Source organism: Podarcis cretensis, assembly GCF_951804945.1.
Source record: "Podarcis cretensis genome assembly, chromosome: 3".
Taxonomy (NCBI): Eukaryota; Metazoa; Chordata; class Lepidosauria; order Squamata; family Lacertidae; genus Podarcis; species Podarcis cretensis.
In genome coordinates this window covers 61,428,281-61,450,433 of record NC_137172.1, presented here as the reverse complement: position 1 = coordinate 61,450,433, position 22,153 = coordinate 61,428,281, and the positions used below count along the sequence as shown (strand labels likewise).

General features: G+C 41.9%; 2 protein-coding genes across 2 annotated transcripts; one reads left to right on the top strand and one right to left on the bottom strand.

Annotated features, from left to right (window-relative positions):
* Positions 1 to 26: 26 nt before the first annotated feature.
* Positions 27 to 10,980, top strand: PEX3 (peroxisomal biogenesis factor 3). Its single transcript, XM_079970973.1, has 12 exons — positions 27 to 160; positions 2,150 to 2,281; positions 3,482 to 3,563; positions 4,120 to 4,163; positions 5,285 to 5,409; positions 6,178 to 6,244; positions 6,343 to 6,397; positions 6,506 to 6,674; positions 6,927 to 6,997; positions 7,537 to 7,659; positions 9,138 to 9,234; positions 9,890 to 10,980. The coding sequence occupies exons 1-12, from the start codon at positions 88 to 90 to the stop codon at positions 9,971 to 9,973; spliced, it is 1,122 nt and encodes a 373-aa protein (XP_079827099.1). The 5' UTR covers positions 27 to 87; the 3' UTR covers positions 9,974 to 10,980.
* A 523-nt stretch (positions 10,981 to 11,503) lies between these two features.
* Positions 11,504 to 21,363, bottom strand: FUCA2 (alpha-L-fucosidase 2). The gene is made up of 7 exons (XM_079970970.1): positions 20,872 to 21,363; positions 19,663 to 19,850; positions 18,396 to 18,735; positions 14,776 to 14,986; positions 13,959 to 14,149; positions 13,192 to 13,300; positions 11,504 to 12,907 (listed from the first exon to the last, which is right to left on the bottom strand). Exons 1-7 carry the CDS (start codon positions 21,102 to 21,104, stop codon positions 12,767 to 12,769), a joined length of 1,413 nt encoding a protein of 470 aa, XP_079827096.1. The 5' UTR covers positions 21,105 to 21,363; the 3' UTR covers positions 11,504 to 12,766.
* Positions 21,364 to 22,153: the final 790 nt, after the last annotated feature.

Here is a 22,153-nt window from a genome sequence, read left to right as displayed (position 1 = left end):
GACGTCCGGGGCGGGGCTGGAGGCTTTGCAGCGGCTGCGCTACGGCGAAGAGGCAGCGCCGAGCCCTTGTTTTCCGCGGACGCCGGGATGCTGCTGGCCGTGTGGGGCTTCCTCAAGCGCCACAAAAAGAAATGCTTCTTCCTGGGCGCCTTCGTGGGCGGTAAGTGAGAAGAACCCCCCCCTTCTGCTTGCGTGTCCTCCTCGGTCTCCGCATAGCCCTTCCCGAGGAAGGGGGCCTTTGGCTGGCTTTGCTTCTCACCCAGTGCCGCATTTTCGTATAAGCTAAACAAGCTATAGCTTAGGGCCCCACAAAAAATTAAAGGAAAAAAACCATGGGTGTAAATTTCCAAAATATAAGATAAAACCTACATACAGCAACAGAGGCGAATGGCTTTAGATACCTATTAGGTCCAGAAATAACCATATAGCATATATTCAGCACAAAAAACAGCGGCAATTTGTTGTTGACAAAGGACGGCTGGAAATATAAAGGGCCCCTTTACCTTCAGTAGCTTAGGGCCTCATCAAACCTAAATCCAGCCCTGTTCTCTCCCCCATACGCTCCGCCTCCCCCCATGCACACACACACCTGCTGCCTTGTTCCCTGAGATTCCTCCCCCCCCCCAAATCTCCCAGCAGTAAGCCCTACTGTTTGTAGTGGGGCTTACTCCCAGGTAAGCCCAAGCAATTATAGCACTGGATGTCGGTGTGCAGTTCCTTATCTTTTTGAGTTCAGGTGAGGTTGCGCCAGTTACAACACCAACAAACCTGCTACGCAGGCCAGCTCTAGTATTCCTGTGTATTGTAAGGCAGGGGCTGAAGTCAAGAGAGGGCCACTTGCTCTTGCTCTATGGTGGCCACACACCTTCTCTCCCAGGCTGCGTCTCCTGCTGTTTCTCCCTCCTTGTGCATTTATTTCAGCTGATTTCTTGTGTCTTTTAGCCAGAATCTGGTGTGTCAGTCCTCCTTTTCCCTGCCTTGAAAAGTAGTCCCCCACCCCCCAAGAAAAACTTTTTTTAAGCTCAAAATTGCTGAAGGTGCTCGAGTTCAGGCCTGTTCCTTATTCACTCGTTTCAGATTATAACTTGTCTTAATCTTTCCTAACAAGTGCATGTATGGACTCATTCCTTCTTTTCAGATCAAAGTCTTTCTTTTTGCACAATCATCCTGTTATAACCAGCTCTTGCAGATACTTGCTCCCCACCCCCACCCCGATTTGTTTTTTGCTCTGTACTGGTGGGAAAACACTTATCCCTTTATTGTGCTTTTCTGGATATATACATTTCATGTGCTGATATCTTGTATTGTAAGTCATTAGAATTTTATATTTCAAAATAGGGGAGTGTTGGTTTCTGCTCTCTTCACTGGCGCAGCGAAATGCTTGTCACAAGACAATGTTTACATTCCAGTCAGAGTTGCTGTTGGAGTTTTCCCACGGGAAAGGGAGACTGGATGTGACGTACACTGGTTTCCTGTTTTTCACTGTTCTCACTGTGTGATTCTCTCCGTGCTTCAGAGGAGAGAGGACGCTTTCTCTGCTCCGGCAGAGGCAAGATGTTTTTCTGTAATCTACCAGCTTTGAAATGTAAATAAAGCAATATAGAGTATGTGCACGTATTCCTCATCATTCCGCTGTGCACGGGACACTGCAAATACAACAGGGAGTATGTGGCAGTAGCAGCCATTGCTTCATAACTTACATTTGAAACTGCTATATATCCATTTGCCATGAATTAGGCTTTTCTCATCTCAGTATTCATCACTACTTAACCAGGGGACTCTATTTCCATTATCAGTTTGCTAAAAGTACTTAAATAATCTGTATAGTCAACTATTTTATCTGATTGTGTGAAACTATTACCAATAATTTTCTATCATAATCCATTGTAGGTCATTTTTGCCTGAGAAAGGGAAGACAGTCTGGAAATTAGGAACAGTTTTATTTAGCACATATGCTGTTTTGGTAATCCTGTACTGTGATGGGATCCAGCCTTACTTATGATCATTTAATCTAATTGTGAGAACTTGTTCTGGGTAACATTTTTACAATTTCTGCTGAAATCAAGAGAAAAATATATTCTAAAGCAGAAGAAACTGTTTGGTATTTTGTAAGCCCTAAATTATGCCTCTTCTAAAATATCTTTAATAGGAGTTTACATACTTGGAAAATATGGACAGAAAAAAATGAAAGAAATCCAAGAAAGAGAAGCTGCAGAATACATTGCACAAGCACGAAGACAATATCATTTTGAAAGTAACCAGAGGACTTGCAACATGACAGGTAAAGCAACAGCAGTCTTGGAATCAATTCAGGTTATACATGGCTTTTGCTAACTAAAGTGCACGTCACTTGCCTATTGTTGGTTCCTGTTTTCTCAGCACATATTAATTACCATAGTTTCTGATGCCAGTTTGACAACTGATCACTGAACCATGATTTGTCATGCCAAATCATAGTTAAACTTCCTTAACTATGGTTTGGTGTGTTGCCTAAACTGAAGTGGTCTTTTGATTGAGGTAATATAAACAAAATCATCTAGTAGCTAGGATCAAAAAAATTGCATATCTAGCTTCGCATTTCCAGAGGGACTTGTGTTTTGTTAACAGCAGCCCCTTAAGTTGCATGGCAAACTACATTTAAAACTCATGAAGGACCATCTGTAGCCTAAGGTTAGTTGGGCTTTTATAGCTAATCTTGTTTTATTTTTCTGCACATTTTATGGGCTGTTCTTATCTTGTGCATCTTTGTTAAACTATTTTTAAAAGCAATCATATCCATACTGAGCTTCCTTTACTCTAAAAGACTCAGATCATTTAGTCTCTATTCATAAAATTAGTTCTCTGATTGCAAAAGTGCTCTTTGCACTGTGGCTTTGAATTCCTCCTTTTTGAACAGGGGCAACTAAAGCTGGAAACAATAATATTAAAGGTGTCATTGTGCATACTTCCAGTTTGTGCTTTTTTAAGAAAACAAAAACAAATGATCCTTATATTTATGTCCCAAAGACCAAGAGTTGGATTCAAACTTGCAGTTCTATGAACGGAACAGCTTCCCCTGTTGAGATCCTGTTGAACGTTCTGAGATCCAGCAGATGCTTGGCTGGAGAGAGAAGGGGAGGCCATTTTAGTCTATTCTCCCTTGTTAGTTCACCACTTCCTGTGCTGTTCAGGAAGGAGTCCCAGCCCTCTAAAGCAGTTTCCCATGAGCTGCTATAGCAAGTGTGGAAAACCTTTAACTCTTCAGATGTTGCTAAACTACAATTTGCATAAGCCTCAGCAAACATGCCAATGACCAGGGATGTGGGAGTTGTAAACCACTGACATTTGGTGGACTAAATGTTCCTCACAGGTGTGCTAGAGGGAGGAGGAAGATTCAAAAAACACATGCACATGTGATCATAGCAATTACTGAATAAATGATTTGTTTATGAGATTTTATGTACGCTGGTTACGTTCCTAATCATATGCTTTTTGTTAATAGTCCTGTCAATGCTTCCAACATTAAGGGATGCTTTGATGTATCAACTGAATTCTGAGAGCCTCACCTCACTGCTGAAGAATAGGTAAGTGTGATCTGTTGATTTGGTTTGAATGCCTACTCTTTATATTTGGGCTATAAGTGGAATGTGCATATGTAACTATCATGTAGGAAAATTATTCCCTGCAACCTGAATCTGTGGGCTGTGAAAGCCTTTAAAGTTATTTTATCCTGATAGAGAAATATAAGAATTAAAACCATGTAGCACATTTTGTATCTAATATGCATTGGTGGGGAAATGATAATAAAAAGTATTTATAATGCATGTTCTATGAAACACGTAGAGGAAGCATAAAGCAAATTCCTGTGTGTTTCAGTTAGTTTGAAAAATGCTTGTTGAAATATTATTTACAAAGGCCTGTTAGGGCTACATTTGTAAATTTCTTCAGAGCCTCAAATCCCCAGGCTTGGTTAATTATATCTTGATTTTCCTCCAAGCATTTCCTCCCAAGCAGTTTCAATGCTTGTTCATGCCTATATTAAAGTGAAAATTGAATTTTCACTTTAATGTAGACAGAAATTGAGCTTTCTTTCTACCAAGACCGTTCATTTTCAATGTTTCCAATTTTGTGTTTTCTTAGACCAGCCAACAAATTAGAAATATGGGAAGATTTGAAGATTATAAGTAAGTTGAAAGGAATAATTATGCTCTGATCCAGTGAGCCTCTTTTTATGTATGCACATAGCAGAGCTTCTGGTTTTTCTTCAAAATGCAACTCTGGTCCAGCTCCAGTGCACATTGCAATCTGTAAGCAGAACTATCAGATACGTACTTCTTCAGAAGCAAGTGCCATTCTGTTCAATGAAGTTTACTACCAGCTTATTATACATAGGATTGTAGCCTTACAGAGCATTCCTGTCCCCACCCCAATGTCTGCAGATGGTTTGTCAGGATGGTATGTACTTGCCTCTCTACTGGCCTTCATTGCCAGAGGTAGGCAGCAGGGAAAGGCTCTGCTTTGGCAGAGGCCTCATCTTTGCCTAGCCATGCACTCAGCAAGTAGTTCCCAACCTTTTTGATATGGCAATACCCAAGCCCAAACTTACATGGCATAGTGGCCCATCAATTTATTGTCACGTTAATTTTTGACCTTCCCAAGTGTTAAAATGTGGAAATTGAATCTTTCTAACAAAAGTGTTAATGCAGCTTTATAACATGCCAACAAAACAAAAAGTTGTAAGATAAAGGATTGCAAGCAATACTTATTTAGGGTTTTCTTACAAAGCCCATGACCCACTTATACAGGTTTTGTGAACCACTGGTTGGGAAACGCTGCACTAATCTCTCACCTGTGGTAGCCAGCGGAAAGCTCTAAAGTGGGGTACTAGCAGATTGGGATCAATGGGACCCAACCCCCCCCCTTGAGATATTCAGCTACACCAGCCTGGAGCTGATGTAGTGAAAATAATCTGTTCCACACTTTCCCAGCCCCTTGTTTGGATTGCTTTGCCTTGTTCTTGCAAGCCTAAGTAATAGGCTTGTAAAATTTGTCCTTGTTTGAGCTCATTGCATCTTAAGCTCTTGATTACCCAAAAGAAACACCTTTTTGAAGAAGACACGAAATACAGATAGCCCCTCTAAATAAGCTCTAGAAAGTTATGTTTTTTGCACATAAAACCAGAACGGTAAACAGTTACTCTATCCCATATATACAATATTTATTACTCTGCATTACTTTAGATGACATGCTAATTATTAGCTGTCCACTCTTTTTCATTTAGCATCATTCCTTTTTCTGTTTAAAGGTTTTACAAGAAGCATTGTAGCTGTATATAGCACATGTATGCTTGTAGTTCTTCTACGAGTACAGTTAAATATTATTGGTGGATACATCTACCTGGATAATGCAGCAGTTTGCAAAAACGGCACAGTAAGTACATTCTTTGAGCAGTATATCAGTGATTGAAAAATTCAGTAAGGGTGGCTATAATATGTAGAATCCAGTACATAGTATTATACTTACAGAAATCCAATTGACGTTAATTATATGCTGAGGATGAAATCCAACATCACAAGTGAACTTTCTGCTTGCATGACAGGACTGCTCCTTCCTCTCCTCTCCCTGCACCCTCCCAAATGAAGAGGGAGGAGAAGAATGAGAGATTCTGTTGCACATGTGCAAGGCCATTCTGCTAGCAGATGAGGCACGAGTGGATATTCTCAATTTATGAGTATTAGAAGATTGGACTGATTTACAAAGTGAATGATGCTAAAGAGCAGAGATGATGCTTCTTGAATTCCTTTTTTTGTAAACTCTCTGGCCCTCATATTGGGGGCGGTTCATCCGTTTTGTTGGTGTTGAATAAGTTGACAGCACAGCAAAAAGGAAATAAATTTGGTGTTCCATGCTTGTGTGGTTGTTCCCAATGTTAGCTCTTATTTATAATGAGAGAGGATCTATAAGGCTTTTTTAAAAAAGAGAGATTTGAATTGTTCTGTCCTCTGTTGTTCTGTGTTTAAAGATGGCTGAGGCTGTTAAGATCCAGGGTATCTTGAGAGTGATGCCAGCAGCAGGAGAGCACAGAGAAGGCACGGGGAGGGGAATTCTGCATCCTGACTGGTTGTACAGACACATGGAGGATAAACACACTGTTCCATAAAGTAACAGAAACATTACAGAATGTTTTTCTCCTTATAGACACCTCTAGCTCCCCCTGAAGTCCAACAGCAATATTTATCAAGTATTCAGCACCTTCTAGGAGATGGTATGATATCTGTAAACCTCTTCCTACGTAGTGCCAATATTTGCAGAGTTTGAACAAATGAGTAGCTAGTCTTCAGTAACGTTTTTCTTCTGCCTTAGGTTTGACCGAATTAATTACTGTGGTTAAAAAAGCTGTGCAGGATGCATTTGGGAGGTAAAAAAAATAGGCTTTTAAAAAAGTTTTCATGTGTATTTTTAAAGTAATTCATTGGGATGCATTCAACTGATGTGATAAATAATGTTTAACTCCTTCCCCCTGCAGTGTTTCTCTCAAACATGCTCTTTCTCTCTTGGATTTGGACCAGAAGCTACAAGAAATTAGAAAGGTGATAGAACAGCCTGGAGATGGGTCATCATCTGAAGACACTGGATCCCAGTCTCTGCTGTGTCATTACATGATGCCAGATGAAGAGAATCCATTAGCTACTCAGGTATTTTCATAGTATTGTGAGCAGGGAACCAAACCAAACCTGAAGTTGTTGGGGGCGGGGCAGAGATTGGCTCTGGGTTTTTAAAAAAGTAGCAGAATTTAAACTTGAAACTCAAATCTTTTAGTTTGCTTCTGTCTGAACAAGAACCAGACCTTTCCGAACAAAAAAGGTTCAACATAAATAAAGTAATCCTGTACATTCACTTGGAGCACTATCCAAGTTGCTTTTATGCTCTGTTGTTTGTCTTTCTAGGCCAGTGGACTTACAGAAGGAGATGTGGCTACTATTAAATTACTTAATGAGACAAGAGACATGTTGGACAGGTATGCGGCAAATGTTATTTTTGGTAACTTAGGCTAAGTAAACTTAGGAAATAGGAAACTAATTTTTTATCAGAGTGGAGAAATTGAAGGTGATTTTGCATAACAAAGTATCTTTTTTTTAAAAAAAAAAGCCTTTCTCAAATTCTTTGATTCTCCACTTCCCTTGTCCCTGTTTGAGCAAACCACAGTTTGCTGTTTTATCCAAACTGAGAAAATATAGCTTGTCTCTAAACTTGGGGTTGAAGCTCATTTTAATTACTGGCAAAGACGCAAACTTTGCTTCATAGAGATGAGGGTGGGGAGTGAATTGGAGCAAGAAGAGCAGAGGAAGAACAAATAGGCCTCCAGTATATTCTTTCAGGCCCAGCCAGAGAGGCCTGGAGGTGCCTGAAATGCCCCTTTTCTAGTTTAGTGTTATGTTTGATCTAGCCTCGTATCCCCATCAGCAAAGTATCAGTTTTATTTAAATTACATTTTAAATACGTTGGCATGTAGAGAGGGATTTATATATCTATTATTATTTGATTGATTTATTCCAGTCCAGATTTCAATAGAGTTTTGAGTTCATGCTTAAATAGAGGGTTCAGTCGATTACTGGACAACATGGCAGAATTCTTCAGACCCACCGAACAGGACTTATGCCATAGTAGTTCCATCAACAGGTAAACATCTTTAAACATGTTTTAATATGAATGCTTTTCAATGTAGAAGAATCTTAAGTATAGTCAGAGTTTTACTTACTATTTCACTATTATAAGTTTCTCCAAAAAATAGTTGAGGTTTCACCAAGATCACACAGCAATCCTGCCAAATGGATCAGTTTTAGGCTGAATTTTTAACAGAAACAATGTCTCAACATAGTTTGGACTGTGCTCTTCTTCCAGCAAAATGTGTTAACCCTTTGTTTAATTATGAGTAATTAGCCTTAAAATAAGACAGATCTGCTGTCTAGCAAGATTGAATACTCACTCAGACTCCATTAAGTTAATTTTCTTTTCAAATTCTTTTTATTTAAAGTTCCTCTCCACTTCCCGAAAAACACACTGCACAAACTTTCTTATGGGAGACACTTGTTTTAGCAAACATAAAGAGAGCCATTTTGAAAAGAGAAGTAAAAGAAGGCAGAATGCTTCCTTGTAATCAGGTGCAGTGTTGGCACTTTTGAATGGAAGTGGGAGACAAACTCTGCTCCCCCACACCCTGAATCTTCATGCCGGCCATCAAATAAACCAAAGTGTGTTGGCCAGCCAGATGACCACCACACATAGGAGCCAAGAGACTCCCATTCAGAAATGCAGCTACTATATAGCACCATATAGCTCAGCTGGTTAGAGCATGGTGCTGATAACGCCAAGGTAGCAGGTTTGATTCCCGTATGGGATAATAATAATAATAATAATAATAATAATAATAATAATAATAATAATAATTAATAATAATTTATTATTTATTATTTGTACCCCGCCCATCTGGCTGGGTTTCCCCAGCCACTCTGGGCGGCTTCCATAGAAACCAAAAATATACTAAAATATCACACATTAAAAACTTCCCTGAACAGGGCTGCCTTAAGATGTCTTCTGAATGTCAGGTAGTTATCGCTTTGACATCTGATGGGAGGGTGTTCCACAGGGCGGGCACCACTACCGAGAAGGCCCTCTGCCTGGTTCCCTGTAGCTTTGCTTCTCGCAATGAGGGAACCGCCAGAAGGCTCTCAGCGCTGGAGCTCAGCTGCATATTCCTGCATTGCAGGGAGTTGGACTAGAAGATCCTCAGGGTCCCTTCCAACTCTCAAGATTTTATGAATCTATGCCACCCACCCACAATGTCTAATCTGGACCAGGAGCCAGACAGGGAGGGTGGCTGAATGAGTGTGTGTAGGCTGGAGCGCCTGTGGAACTGGGTTGGGGTTGTGTGCTGCCTGCTCCAAACTGACAGGCCGTGAGTGGTAGCATGGGATGGGCTGATGAAGGGCCCTTTTGATCTACTGGGGTTCAGTCAGTCCCCAACCTGGCTGAGCTTTTCCCCAGGCAGATATTATGTGTTTACTATTCTTCTTCTGAATCTGTGTATTACAAAAGCAGCTAACAAGACAGACATTTATGTTGTGTAATCACATCTCTTTCCCCACCTCCACCTCCAGTCTTTCCAGTGTCAGTCTTCCTTTAGCCAAGATAATTCCAATAATAAATGGGCAGATTCATTCAGTCTGCAGTGAAACACCTAGCCATTTTGTTCAGGTAAGAAGACCTTTTTTCCTTTCTTTGGCTTAGTCTGTTATTTAATAGCTTTTCTGCACTTAGTTTTCAGGGTGTTATAAACAAAATTAAACAGTACAAATGGGGAGAATTCCAATTAAAATAATTTCACACCTAAAATATGAAAATGTAGACCTGTCAGCCTGCTTTGTATTGTTGCCATTAGTATATTTTTAAGCCTTTAAAAGTGCACTAAGTTCTGTACCAACAGTAAACTAGACTTGTTGCTGTCATAATGTCTCACATCTTATTAATCAAAATATGAAGAAATGTGTAGAGTTCAGGTATGCACATTTTACACTGCATAAACACAGGAAGTGAGACTGCCAGGATGACACATTTTATTCTGAGTGGAAGAAATAGAATCCATCCCCCTTTTTGGTTAGGCTTCCCTGTTGGTTATGGCTGAGGCAAAAGCCATTTTAGTGTCCCTGGTAGATGATCCCCATATGTAAGATAGAACATTTCCATCTTAACAGTTTTGAACTTCTCAGCCTCTAACAGTGCATGAAGTAACGTGCCAAGCAATTCTGTTAACCAGGCTTGAAGTGTTAGCAGGGGGTTACTTGTTGATATTACACATCTGCTTGTGTTAAAAAAGAGTGCTATATTTGCTACATGGACATTCTCTTTCTAGGACCTTCTAATGATGGAACAAGTGAAAGATTTTGCTGCTAATGTGTATGAAGCTTTCAGTACCCCTCAGCAACTAGAAAAATGAACTGCACAGCGGGGTGTACATATGATCCGTAGTGCCCAGTCCTGTGAATACTTCATTTGATGACAAATCTCTTCAGAATGGTACAAGATTATTAATCCCTGCAAAAAGAATGTCTTTTGAGAAAATCCAACACCTAGGTTTTATACTGATAGAGCTCACCAGACTTAAGTAAATTTAAGGGGGAAGTATCATTACACTGCAAGCCTTTGTGTTGAAGCAGTCTCAGTTACAAATCACATGTTTACAAAATACAGTTGAAAAAAAGAAATTTCCTACAGTAACTCCTCCCCCGCCCCCATAAGAAGTACATCTGACTTCAAAACTGTGCAGGCAATGTCAGGCTCTTGACCCAATGTCTCTCTTGACCCAGTGGGGAGGTGGTTATCTTTCCCCAGTCTCCCCTTAACCCAGAGACAGTGGTTGACCTTTGAAATGAGTTCACAAATTGGTTGCAGCAGGTAACACATTAAGAATGGGGGCGGTGGAGAGAACCACCCCCACTGTACTTAGCACCTCTTCTCTTGGTGGCAGGGGAAGATCAGGAGTAGCTCGTCTCAGCACCAATCAGCTGTGAAGCAGGGTAGAAGATGTCCTGCGTTCCCTTCCCCTATGGCAGTTGTAAGCCATGAGAGGTTTCACTCAAAAGCTGATCATACCGTCTAACACTATGAAAAGGGGAGATGCAATCAAGCTTCCTTTACTCCCAGCTGTCTCTTCAACTTCTTACCTGCTAGCCTGAGTGAGTCTATAAGAATGTGAGAACAGGAGTAGGGTATGTGGCCTTCTGTGCTTTAGGCTGCTGGTTCCAAATGCATATAATTAGAACATGGTTATCTTCTGAACAACGCAATGCTGAGTGCTTACTCTACTGTTTCAGATTCAGAGTAGATGGTTCCTAGAAAATATGTTTATGCTGTTTGTAAATGGCTCCTGCTGTATACATTCATTTGTAAATATTTTTAATTGGAATATCTGTTAAATATCTGACAATAAATTATTTTAACAAAGATTGTGTGTGGTAACTCGCAACATCCTAAGCATGCCGTTCAGTGATGTATTAGTGCAATTTTGAACTGTAGGGGGCGGGAATGGAGGCAATGCTTTATTTTTTGTATATAAAAAAAATCATTTGTAACTTGAGCAAAAAAAGAAGCATTAAACATATTAGTAGTCTTGCTGTAGCTATACCTACTTCTTCTGTAGCAAATTTATTCTATTAGAGTCTACTTTATATATGTAAGAAGGTCCCCTAGCAGCTTACAAAAGTTTCTATATAAAAAAAAAAAATGCAGTCAAATACAGTAATCACATTGCATTCAAGTAGAACCAGGATTATTTAGGCTGTATTTCTTGTCCTTGTCCTTTTCCTTCTCTGGTGTTGTAGCAGGAAACAGTTCCCACCAAGCTCCTTTTGAGGCAAAGGAGTGGGACCGAGCAGCTAGAACTTGCCTAACCCATAACGAAAGCAAATATACAGCACATTCACACAAAAATTTGGTTGTAAATCAACAAGGCAACTGGACTTCAACATTAATTTCTCCTTACAGAACCTCAGTTGCTTTATTAAAGTGTTTCATGAGGATTACAATTACACAAATTTTAAAATTAGCAGTAATTTTCTTTTTTTCAAGTCACAAACTGCAAGATACCCAAAGAGGCGATAGCTTTAGAATCTTACCTGTCTGGTACTTAAGTAACTGAACATACATGTAACAAAATTTAAGAAGTATATAATTGTAGGCCATTTCTCACTAATCAGAACTATGACCCAAGTCCTAATATGTAATTTTATATTCAGGGAAAGTGTGATGGGGTAATATTGAGGTAGGTTATAGGACTGAGGAAACTGACACCCAACTCCAGCGAAATGGAATCAAATATTACTGAAACCAATGGAAGAAGAAGTTGAAATTCACAGCTATTTACCACTTATCCCTACTAAAAACAATCCTAAACACTTAACTTGAGCATATTCCATCAAACATAGTAGGACTGTTGCATAGACAAGAGGATTGTATTGTCTGTCATACTTAACTATATCTGGATTTAATACCTGCATTTAAAAAACAAACCAAGCCTAAACACAAGCATCAAAATTTGAATAACACGATTTACAGTCAAATTCAACATTTCAGTTTTAGAATGCCTCAACCCTTTTTGTCATAGTTATTTGAGCACCAATTCTAACATTAGGCATGGCGGACTCCCCCGCCGCCCTTGGTTGCTTTTTGAAGCCAAAATAATTTTCCTTTTAAGACACATAATAACTTTTCTGTTTAGTCTGTCTTTTGTGAGCCTCATAAGATGACTCTTCCCAAGGCCCAAAACCTTGAGCGGTTTCGCCTGACTGGTCTATGTCCTTAAACGCTAGTAATCCCTCTTGCTTGTGTGGCTGGAGGATAGTGAAAATAGCCTACCGTACAACGTAAAATTCACTTTAATTGCTCTGCTCACTTTTCCCTCTGGCTCAGCTCTGCACTGGCATTTGGTCCCCAGGTTACCCCAAAGGAAATGTGTCCCTGGGACTCAAAATAGTTCATCGCTTCACTCTGCGGTTTACTTGCACTTCCTGCCTAGTTGTGGTAGATTCTGCCTAATTTCATAGGTCCTCTTTTCAAAAACTGAAGGTGGAACAAGATCAGTGCATGAATCTTCCTATAGATTATTTCTGTTTCAGATATATATCCCCTGTCACCTCAGAAGTAAGCCATGGTGAGTGAGCTCTGATTATTCACCAAAAGAATAATAACAAAAGAATCAGTCATAATAACCAAAAGTGAAGGATGTCTGTTGCTAATAGACGTTAGTCAGCTGCAGAGTCCAGCCCCACTGATACGGAAGTATAGTGAATGGCAATTGAGGTGCGACTACCATCATTCCCTTTTCTCCCATGGAAACCCATGACAATGGTTCTTCATATCCAATCAGCTTAACCTGAAACACAAAAGCTTTTATTAAATGGTAGAAGCAGTTCAAAGAGATGCTGACTCTCTTAAGATCTTGCACTTAAAATTTCTGTCTCTCCAGATGAGATTAGCCATATTCTGGAATTAATAGGTGTTAAACAACAACATTGACTAGCCTTGTAAACTAATCTGTTAGGGGTGTTATATGCGGATGATCTTGCTTTGCTGAAATGCATTTCATGTTCTTTCTAGTCCTGAAATTCTTCAAGAGAAATTGTACAGAAGTCATAAAAATAGGCAAATATTCCTTACCACTGTCTTTCCGGTAACACCTTTTGGTTCCCCAAGAATCAGAGTTCCTGAAGATGGCCAGTTAAGGAAAATGGCATACAGAATGTCTTCTTTTGGCTTGAATGTATACCTAGTAGGAGTTAACAAACCAATAATCATTTTTTCTAAAGATAGCAGGTAAAACCACCTAACCTACAAACAATTTGGGACCCTCGCCAGCAAAGCTGTTTAGTAACTATTGCAAATACTGCATACCTCAGAACTGTGTTGTTATTTTAAACCACCTCTTTTTCTAGACCAATAGTTTAGAAATAGTAATCCCACACATCATACGGAAGACAAAACTAGATAGCTTAGTGTGTGTGTGTGTGTGTGTGTGTGTGCAGGCTTTAATGAAATAGCAGCTATGGATGAAGAGGGTGATTCTGATCAAGACCGCAGCATTTTGGGGGAGGATTTGCTCTCACCCATTGCATAGTTTTGATCTAGATTGCATCCTTCTTTAAATGCTATTTTCAACAGAAGGGGAGTTCCCATTGATACCAATAGAACTTTCCTCCTGGGGTTAACAGCAGCTGCAGCAAAGGCTCAAGAGCAAAGTGTTAAAAGTCTCACTGCACAAATGCCACAGTCCTGATTCAGTTCTCCCTGATTCAGTTACATCATACCTTGCTTGTGAAGGGAGTCAAATGACAGGGAAGTGAAATATAGACAAGATAGCGGAACAATAACAAAAGTAAACTTAACATTGGTACAGTACTTCCTACGTTTTTGCTTCACAGACTTACCATACACCTGGTGTGGCACTGTCATTCTGAGCTCTCCAAGGTTTAGTGCTGAAAATGGCTTCCCCATTGAGGGCCAGCCACGACCCCATTTGCTTCAAGCGCTCCTCAAAAATAACAGGAATGCGGCCATCGTGGGTGGGCCCGATGTTCAACAAGAGATTTCCTCCACATGACACTGTTTCTACAAGTTGCTGAAATTATATAGGGAGAGGAGCAATGAAAAGCCACACTGGGTTTGGCATTTCCAACATAGGTGGCCAGCGTTTGAGATGGCACATTTATATAGGTTGTTAAGCCTAAATTCATGCTTCTGTTACAACACTGTCAGTACCTTGCTGTAGGTTCAAATAAAGTTTAACTCATGGATGGGGAATCTGTGGCCCTTCAGATGATGTTGGACTCCAAATCCCATCAGCTCCAGCTAACACGTCCAGTTGTCAGGGTTGATAGGAGCTGTAGTTCAACAACATCTAGAGGCAGACAAGTCCCCCTTGTCTAGCTGTTCAACTGGAAGTGCTCCTTCTGGGAATCAACACGGGCGTTTCATTAGTGGGCTCCTTAGTACCTTTTTTGTGGCCACTAGCCCTTTAAAATGAGAAACGACTTTTGCACAATTATTTATCTATCCATCCCACCCTTCCTCCCAAAGGAGCCCAGGATCCACAATAATTTTTAAAAAACATTCTAAAACATTTTAAATTATTCTAAAGAAAGTTACAATTATCAACATTGTTTCATCTAGTGAACTCAGGGTTGCCAGGAAGGGCAAGGAAAGAATGCAAGAATTGACAGCCCCTGATTCTTTATCTGGTTTTACCTTTACAAGCTCTTCAATTGTTAGGTAGTCACTCAACTGTGCATTCCTCCGGTATCCCCAGGAATTTTTGTCTATCGTCATACAGTTTTCCCACTTATGGGGCAAAAGGTGTCCTGGGTTGTAACGATCGGCACACGTGTAATAGCCTCCATGTTTACAAATGCAGTCAGCTCCCCAGCGATCATTTGTTACAACCATGTCCCGAACAGGGCTGGGGAGGGGGAGAATATATTGTTCAGATACAGTGCTTTATTTTAACAGGAAGCTCAGTAGATTCCATATAAGCAGTTTACTATTCTCAAATGCTTCCTAATAGGTAGGACTTAAAAAAAACAACTGATGCAGTGGTACACTCTCTGTGCATTTTCTTTTAAATCAAATATTTTAACCTAGGTGATTATGCACTTCTGGATGTTTAAAAACAGCTAACACTTGTGGATACTATACAAAACCAAAACCTCATCCTTTCTGCTCTAGCATGCTACACTTGTGGGGATTCTACATATATTCGAAAGTATTTTCTAACTTAGAAATGCCAGTTTCTTTAAAAAGCCAATCCACTTCAAGCACAAAGACTTTTGCACTAGTTTTTTGTTGTTTTTTTAAAGAGTGCCAATCCTCATTTTTTGAGTATTTGGTACTGCAACTTTTGGGGGCCCCCAAGGGATGTCACTGACACAGTCCCTCAGCTTTGGCTTCAAAATGTATATATGCTCTAATCATCACCTGGAGGAAGACCAGGGGCTTTGCTTCAAGGTGTTCTATTTTATCACCCCGGCAAGGTAATAGCATTTTGTATTTTCACATTTCACTTCACTTGACATCTGGCAATGTCCCAGAAAGTGCCCAAAGGCTAAAGTTTTCTTCCTAAAAATGCTGATAGTTTGGCAAGCATGAAGTGGCAAAACCTGCTACAGTCTGCCATATGTCAGGAGTAATAAGGTAACACACTGTCGGGAAGCCACTTTTCTCGGGGTTTCGGAATTCTGAAGAAGGGAAAAAAGGGGGGACAGGAACCACACTTGTTTGGTGACATGGGATATTTAGCATTCCCTGTTGTCCTCCATACAACAGAATAAAAAAAGCAACCTGGGCTTCCCAAGTATTCCCTGTAAGATGACAGCAGCAGTGCATTTTCTTGCATTTCCTTTATGGATGATGCCACTGGCAGCCCGACCTTTGATGCAGATATGTCACACAAGCCTCATCCAGAATCAATTTATATATTTTTTTAAAAGATCAATGCAAAATTGCCAATATGTACTTATTTAGGCATGTTCACTATGCTTAAGTACTTGCAGGAGAGGGGGAAAGGAATAAAATAAAAATGGAACAGAGAGAAAGAACATTGGACATTAACAGTGTACTGAGCATGCACCTATTTGCTGATCAATTTTTGTACCTGCAGAAAACCAACACCATGTACTGAAAATGATAGTTGGTGTACTGAAGCACTTGTGCAAACGGAGGGAGGGAGGGAGAGAGGGGAGGGAGGGAGGGAGGGAGAGAGAGAGAGAGAGAGAGAGAGAGAGAGAGAGAGAGAAATATTAAATACCAGTGAAATCATGACAAAGCAAAATGGAGTCACATGCACAAATTCTGAAATTTCAGAGTTTTTCTCTACAACAAAACAAAAATTAATGTGAGACCAAGGACAGAATGGGACAATAACAGAGGAAAAAAGGGGAAACTGTTCATACCTAATTCATGTGTATGTGTGCTCTAAAGACACCTGTTTATGACTCAGGTTGCCTACTGATAAAATGAATTTTAATTTGACAAATGATTCAATCCTGTACCTACTTAAAAGGTAAAGGTAAAGTTAAGTCCAGTCATGAACAACTCTGGGGTTGCGGCGCTCATCTCGCTTTAGTGGCCGAGGGAGCCGGCGTACAACTTCCGGGTCATGTGGCCAGCATGACTAAGCCGCTTCTGGCAAACCAGAGCAGTACACTGAAACGCCGTTTACCTTCCTGCCGGAGCGGTACCTATTTATCTACTTGCACTTTGACATGCTTTCGAACTGCTAGGTTGGCAGGAGCAGGGACCGAGCAACGGGAGCTCACCCCATCGCAGGGATTCGACCGCCGACCTTCCGATCAACAAGCCCAAGGCTCAGTGGTTTACCCTACAGCACCACCTGTCTCCCTCTTACCTACTTGCCTGAATTCAAATGGGCTTTCTTCTCAGTAGACATGCATAGGATTTTGCTGTTAATCACCTGAAGTACTTACTCAAATAAATATAACACATATATGCATAAAACCAAAATCTCAACAGCAGGGCCTTTTTCAGAATGTGTAAGCAATTTCACATTTTCAACAAAAGCTGCCATTTGTTTTTAATATTTTCCACCCTCTATTTACAGGCACACCAGAAAGGAACCAGTTTCAAAAAAATCAGCTGTAAATCAACAGGCAGTTCTTTAGCTATCAGAAAGTCCTATTACACCTAAAGGAAATTGTGTGGTCTATCTAAACTATTTAAATAGGCCAATCTTTACGATTTGCTTGAAATGCTTAAGCAACATTTTCAAATCATTTTCTAAGCAACTTGGGGCCTTCCTCTACATCTGCCACTGGACAAACACATCCCTCCTGCAACTCATTGGAAATGTGACTTCCAACAACATATGAACAATCAGTGGAAAATCAGAACAGTGGAGAATGCGTCAGACTGAGTTGCATTTAGACCAGTCCTCACCAACCTTGAGTTTCCACAAGTTGTTGCAGATTGTGTGGGCTGCTGTCCAAGAACATCTGAGGGCTCAAGGTTAAGGAAGGCTGGTTTACTTCAGCCTTTGCTGAACTAGTGTCCTCCAGATGTTTCAGCCTACCATACTTCCACCCTGGCTGGCTTTAGTCCATAACATCTGAAGGCCATCAGGTTGAAGGAGGCTGGTTTAGACAAATGCTTCCAGCAGAATTGGGTTAAATATCATCAAGTCTTCAAGTATTTGAAATGAAGAAGTCAGGGCACTGGGTTATAAATGTCACTAACCTACTGAAGAAGAAAACTGCACTTGTCCAGGACTCCTAAGCTGTATAACTACAGGTCAGAAATCACAGGTACCTGCAATGACAGCCACATTCCAAAACCATAAGGAACTAGTAGTATGAAGTACAGTGGTACCTCAGGTTACATACGCTTCAGGTTACATACGTTTCTGGTTACAGACTCCGCTAACCCAGAAATAGTACCTCAGGTTAAGAACTTTGCTTCAGGATGAGAACAGAAATCGTGCAGCGGCAGCGGGAGGCCCCATTAGCTAAAGTGGTGCTTCAGGTTAAGAACAGTTTCAGGTTAAGAACAGACCTCCAGAACAAATTAAGTTCTTAACCCAAGGTACCACTGTACCCCATTCTCTCTCAATATCTTATTTGGGTAAGTAAATTAGAATTTGTTAACATGAAATGATTAATCAACAGTGAAACCCTGCACATGTTCACTCAGAAGTAAGTTTAGTGGGACTTGCTCCTAAGAAACTGTTTGTAAATGCATCAGCCTGAAGCAATGAGTTGCATGAAATGCCATTAAAAACCTGTTGGGAAACAAGTTTCTTGCAATTATTAATATTGAATGCATTATTTCAAGGGCAGGGAGTGGGGAAATGGATGCACCTGTCATTATAAAGCCAAGCTAGGAAGCCAGTGCTGTTCCAGTAAGTGTCTGGGGCACGCCCATCTCCATCTGACCACAGAATCTCTGGGTGGTACTTGTTCACAATCTCATACAGCTCTGGGAGTGACTTGGCACTTGGGAATTGGTTTTTTAGGAACCCACTAGAGGCATCATCAAGGAAAAGAGGATTGAACCATTCAAAGAGCGAGTGATAGAGTCCAAAGTGTAAGACGGTTCTGTTTCTAATGGATGATGCTAATTCAGCCACAATGTCCCGTTTGGGTCCAACATCAACGGCATTCCAATTCCAAGAATATTTAGATCCCCACAATGTAAAACCTAGGAAACGAATGTTAGGATTAATAAAATAATTGTAATTGCAATTGTAAATATGTCGTGCGCTTTTATTTTGCATTCTTGTTTAACCTAATGCTTCTGAACCTGTTGCTGGAAGCCTCAGGAGGGAAGAGTGCTCTTGTGCTCAGCTGCTGCTTGCAGGTTTCAAACAGGCATCTGTTTGGCCACTGTGAGAACAGGATGCTGGACTAGATGGGCCACTGGCCTGATCCAACTGGCTCTTATGTTCTTTAACTAAAGCATGCTCCGATTTAAATTAGCTGTTTATGGAGTACAGTCCGCCAGCCCTTGCTGTTGGGAATAGACGGCCAAGTGGGAGGCTGGGCAGGTAGGCAGGTGCTACACTGGTCTTTCTTGTGCTTGCTGTGCGCAATGCCTGCCTGGGAGCTGAGTGCCCAGCACTGAAGGAGAGCCTTTCCACCATGTAGGCCCAGTGGCACTCGCTGCCTCGCAAGGTGAGTAAGGTGCTGGCCTCACATTCACCTTGGGTCAGTCTCCATTGGGCTGCTAAGGCTGGGGGAATCCTCTTCCCAGGCCCCTGTGGGGCGGTGTGAGGAGGCACCTCTCTTTGGGACAGCTCAAAGACCAGGGGCGGTGGTGACTGCTGCTCAGAGACTCCCAAGAAGAGAGCAGGCTGAGGGAACACTCCACAAGGGAGGGTGTTCGAAAATGGGCGAGGGACTCACAGCTCTGAAGCCAAGGGGTGACGTAACTGAGCTTCTGAGGCTTGGGGAGTGTTTCCCCACAGGGGAGCCGCAGAAAGAATGTAGTTGGCCAAGGGAACCATGGACTCAAAATGGCTGAAAACCTCTGTATCTCAGCAGCTGAATGATTAAGCCCCACCCAGGCTTTTTGTCTGCTGCAACAAACAAAACAACTGAGATCAGAAAGAAATACATTCAAGTTTACCTTCATGGTGCTTTGAAGTCAAGACAACATATTTGGCACCTGATGCTTTCAAAATGTCTGCCCACTGGTTGGCATCAAAAAACTCTGCTGTAAACAAAGGGCCAAAATCTTCGTAACTGAAACCAGGAGGATAGTTGCTCTTCATAAAGTTTACATAGGGATCTCTCTTTTCTTTCTGCCAATACCACCTACAAAGGAAACAAACAAGCCCATTTTATCTGCACACAAAGGTAGAAGCATTCAGAAGTTCCCAAATAAAGATTCAAACATGTTCTGGAGTATAGTTCTGCAGCTGTCCTGATCATGGGGCTTTTAGGAAACACAAGAAGCTGCTTTGTACCAAATCAACATGTTTCATTATTAGTGATCAATGTATAAGTTCCTGGTTTAAGAACTGGTTTAAACAATTAGGAAGAAGAAAAAAGAAAGGAAAAAGGGGTGAGTGGTGAGTGGGGTGGAGTGGTTATGCTTCTATTATTCTACTTAAAGCCTATTCTCATATTATTTATGCCACACATGTGAATGGAGTGAAGAAAATTCAACTGCACATCCTAATCATGATAAGCTTTGCTTTGTCGATGGACATAAAGTCCAAACCAATATAAGCCACTTGTGTGAAAATGCTCCTTTCCCTGGAGCTTGTTTGCAGCTTTAGAACTCAGGTCACTTCTCATACAGCCTGTTTATTGTGCACTCATCTCCATTTATTCAGAAAACGTTTGCAGGGAGACTACACATCTTCCGGTGTCCATTGAGCAATCTCTCTGATTTGCTTGCGTGGAGGTTATGCGATGTCACTCTGGGCAATTGTTTAGCTGCTCCTAAAATTCAGTTCATTAGTGGAGGTGCAGGATTTCCCAAGGGTTCATCCTTAGAGCCCCCTCACTTACATGAATACATGAAGCAGTAGCTTTCACTGAATAGCTAGAGCCCACCCACCTTAGTGCTAAAATGGCAGGGCTTCCAAGTTAAGTTTTGTATCATTCGTCCCTCTCTAGCACGCGGCTGGGTCCGAGGATCACAGCGGACCCACCAGAGGCAGCATAGGAGCCAACCCCTAGGGGCCAAGATAACTTGGTACCCCAGGGAGGCAGCCACCCTCCTTGACATTTCCCACCCCGGCGGGAATCGGCCGGCACGATGCTCTCCGGAAGAAGAGGGGCGGGCAGGGTCAAAGAGCTTGAGCAGTGGGTGGGTGGGGAGCCTCACCAAAACCACTCGCTGCCGAAGCTTGGCACCGAGAAGACGCCCCAGTGGATAAAAATGCCGAACTTGGCTTCGTCAAACCAGGCGGGGAGCGGCCGGGAGTCCAGCGACTCCCACGTGGGGTCGTAGCGAGCAGCATCTCCGGGAGAGGGAAGCTGCAAGCAGAGCAGGAGCAGCAGGAGCCCTAGAGGAGCCGCTGGGGAGCGAAGGATGGAGGAGCGCGCCGGCGGAGACATCAGGCAGCAGCAGCAGCAGCAGCAGAAGCAGCCCCTTGGCTCAGGTCCTCCTTTCCTTTCTGCGTCTCGTCTTCACGGGACTCCGGTCAGCTGACCGAGCAGCCGCCGCTGGGGAGACGAAGCAGGGCTGCTTCCGCTTCTTGCGAGGTCTGGATCTTTTTCATTTGCTTTCTCGTCTTCCGGCAGACCAAAACAGTGACTCGCCTTTGGCTGAGTTTGCTTTCCGCGCTGGCCTCCAAACAGGAAGTCGTTTCTGGGAGATGCGCAGAGAAAGGACGTCAACTCCCAACACCTCATCAAACAGTTCTGCCAAGTCACAGCAAACAGACCCCATGGCATCTCATTGCCACGGACCAAGGAGGTGCCACGTAGACCACACATGGAAGAAGGTGCCACCTTCCCAGAGCCACCAGCAGAGCCAGGTTCGAGGCAGCAGCCACCTTCTGCAACAGCTGGCATGACTGCACTGCACCCATGCCCATAGATAAGGCAACACAGTTTCTGGGCTTGGTATACTGTGCGCTGATTTGGCCCTTTGGTGCAGTTGCCAGATAAGACACACATCTGCATGCGCTTCTTTATGTCTTGTGCAAATTTGTGCACACTTTTGCAGGAGAGGGTGGAGTGCCCCAAAATAAATCAGGGGTTGCATACAAGTCATAAGATGTCCAGCAGACAAAATATCAACAAGTGAAGCTTTCCCCTTAATTGTAGTTCCATACTAGAAGAGAATTGCTTTGTTTGATATCTGCCTGCCACATAGCTGATAAAGGCACCACAGCCCCACTCTCCTCCAGTGTCAACCCTAAAGAGTGCAACAAATGCAAGTTTCTGCTTGATGATAGCTCAGGTGGTTAGAGTATGGTGCGAATAACACCAAGGTTGCAGGTTCAATCCCTGGATGGGATGGCTGCATATTCCTGCATTGCAGGGGGTTGGACTAGAAGATCTTCAGGGTCCCAATTCTACAATTCTATGATTCTGTGATTCATGTTATGTTACTGTATGTCTTTCATCTGCTAGTCTAAGGCTAGCAGTACTACATTTGG

Bases quoted from the DNA above. Each gene is read 5' to 3' on its own strand.
- PEX3 (XM_079970973.1), top strand. From the start codon at position 88: ATGCTGCTGGCCGTGTGGGGCTTCCTCAAGCGCCACAAAAAGAAATGC. The intron at 3,564-4,119 runs GTAAGTGTGATC...GTGTTTTCTTAG, and splicing joins ACCTCACTGCTGAAGAATAG to ACCAGCCAACAAATTAGAAA. The intron at 6,675-6,926 runs GTATTTTCATAG...TTGTCTTTCTAG, and splicing joins AGAATCCATTAGCTACTCAG to GCCAGTGGACTTACAGAAGG.
- FUCA2 (XM_079970970.1), bottom strand. From the start codon at position 21,104: ATGTCTCCGCCGGCGCGCTCCTCCATCCTTCGCTCCCCAGCGGCTCCT. The intron at 18,736-19,662 runs GTAAACTTGAAT...TTCGTTTCCTAG, and splicing joins GACTTCAAAGCACCATGAAG to GTTTTACATTGTGGGGATCT. The intron at 14,987-18,395 runs GTGCATCCATTT...CCCCCTCCCCAG, and splicing joins GCTTGGCTTTATAATGACAG to CCCTGTTCGGGACATGGTTG.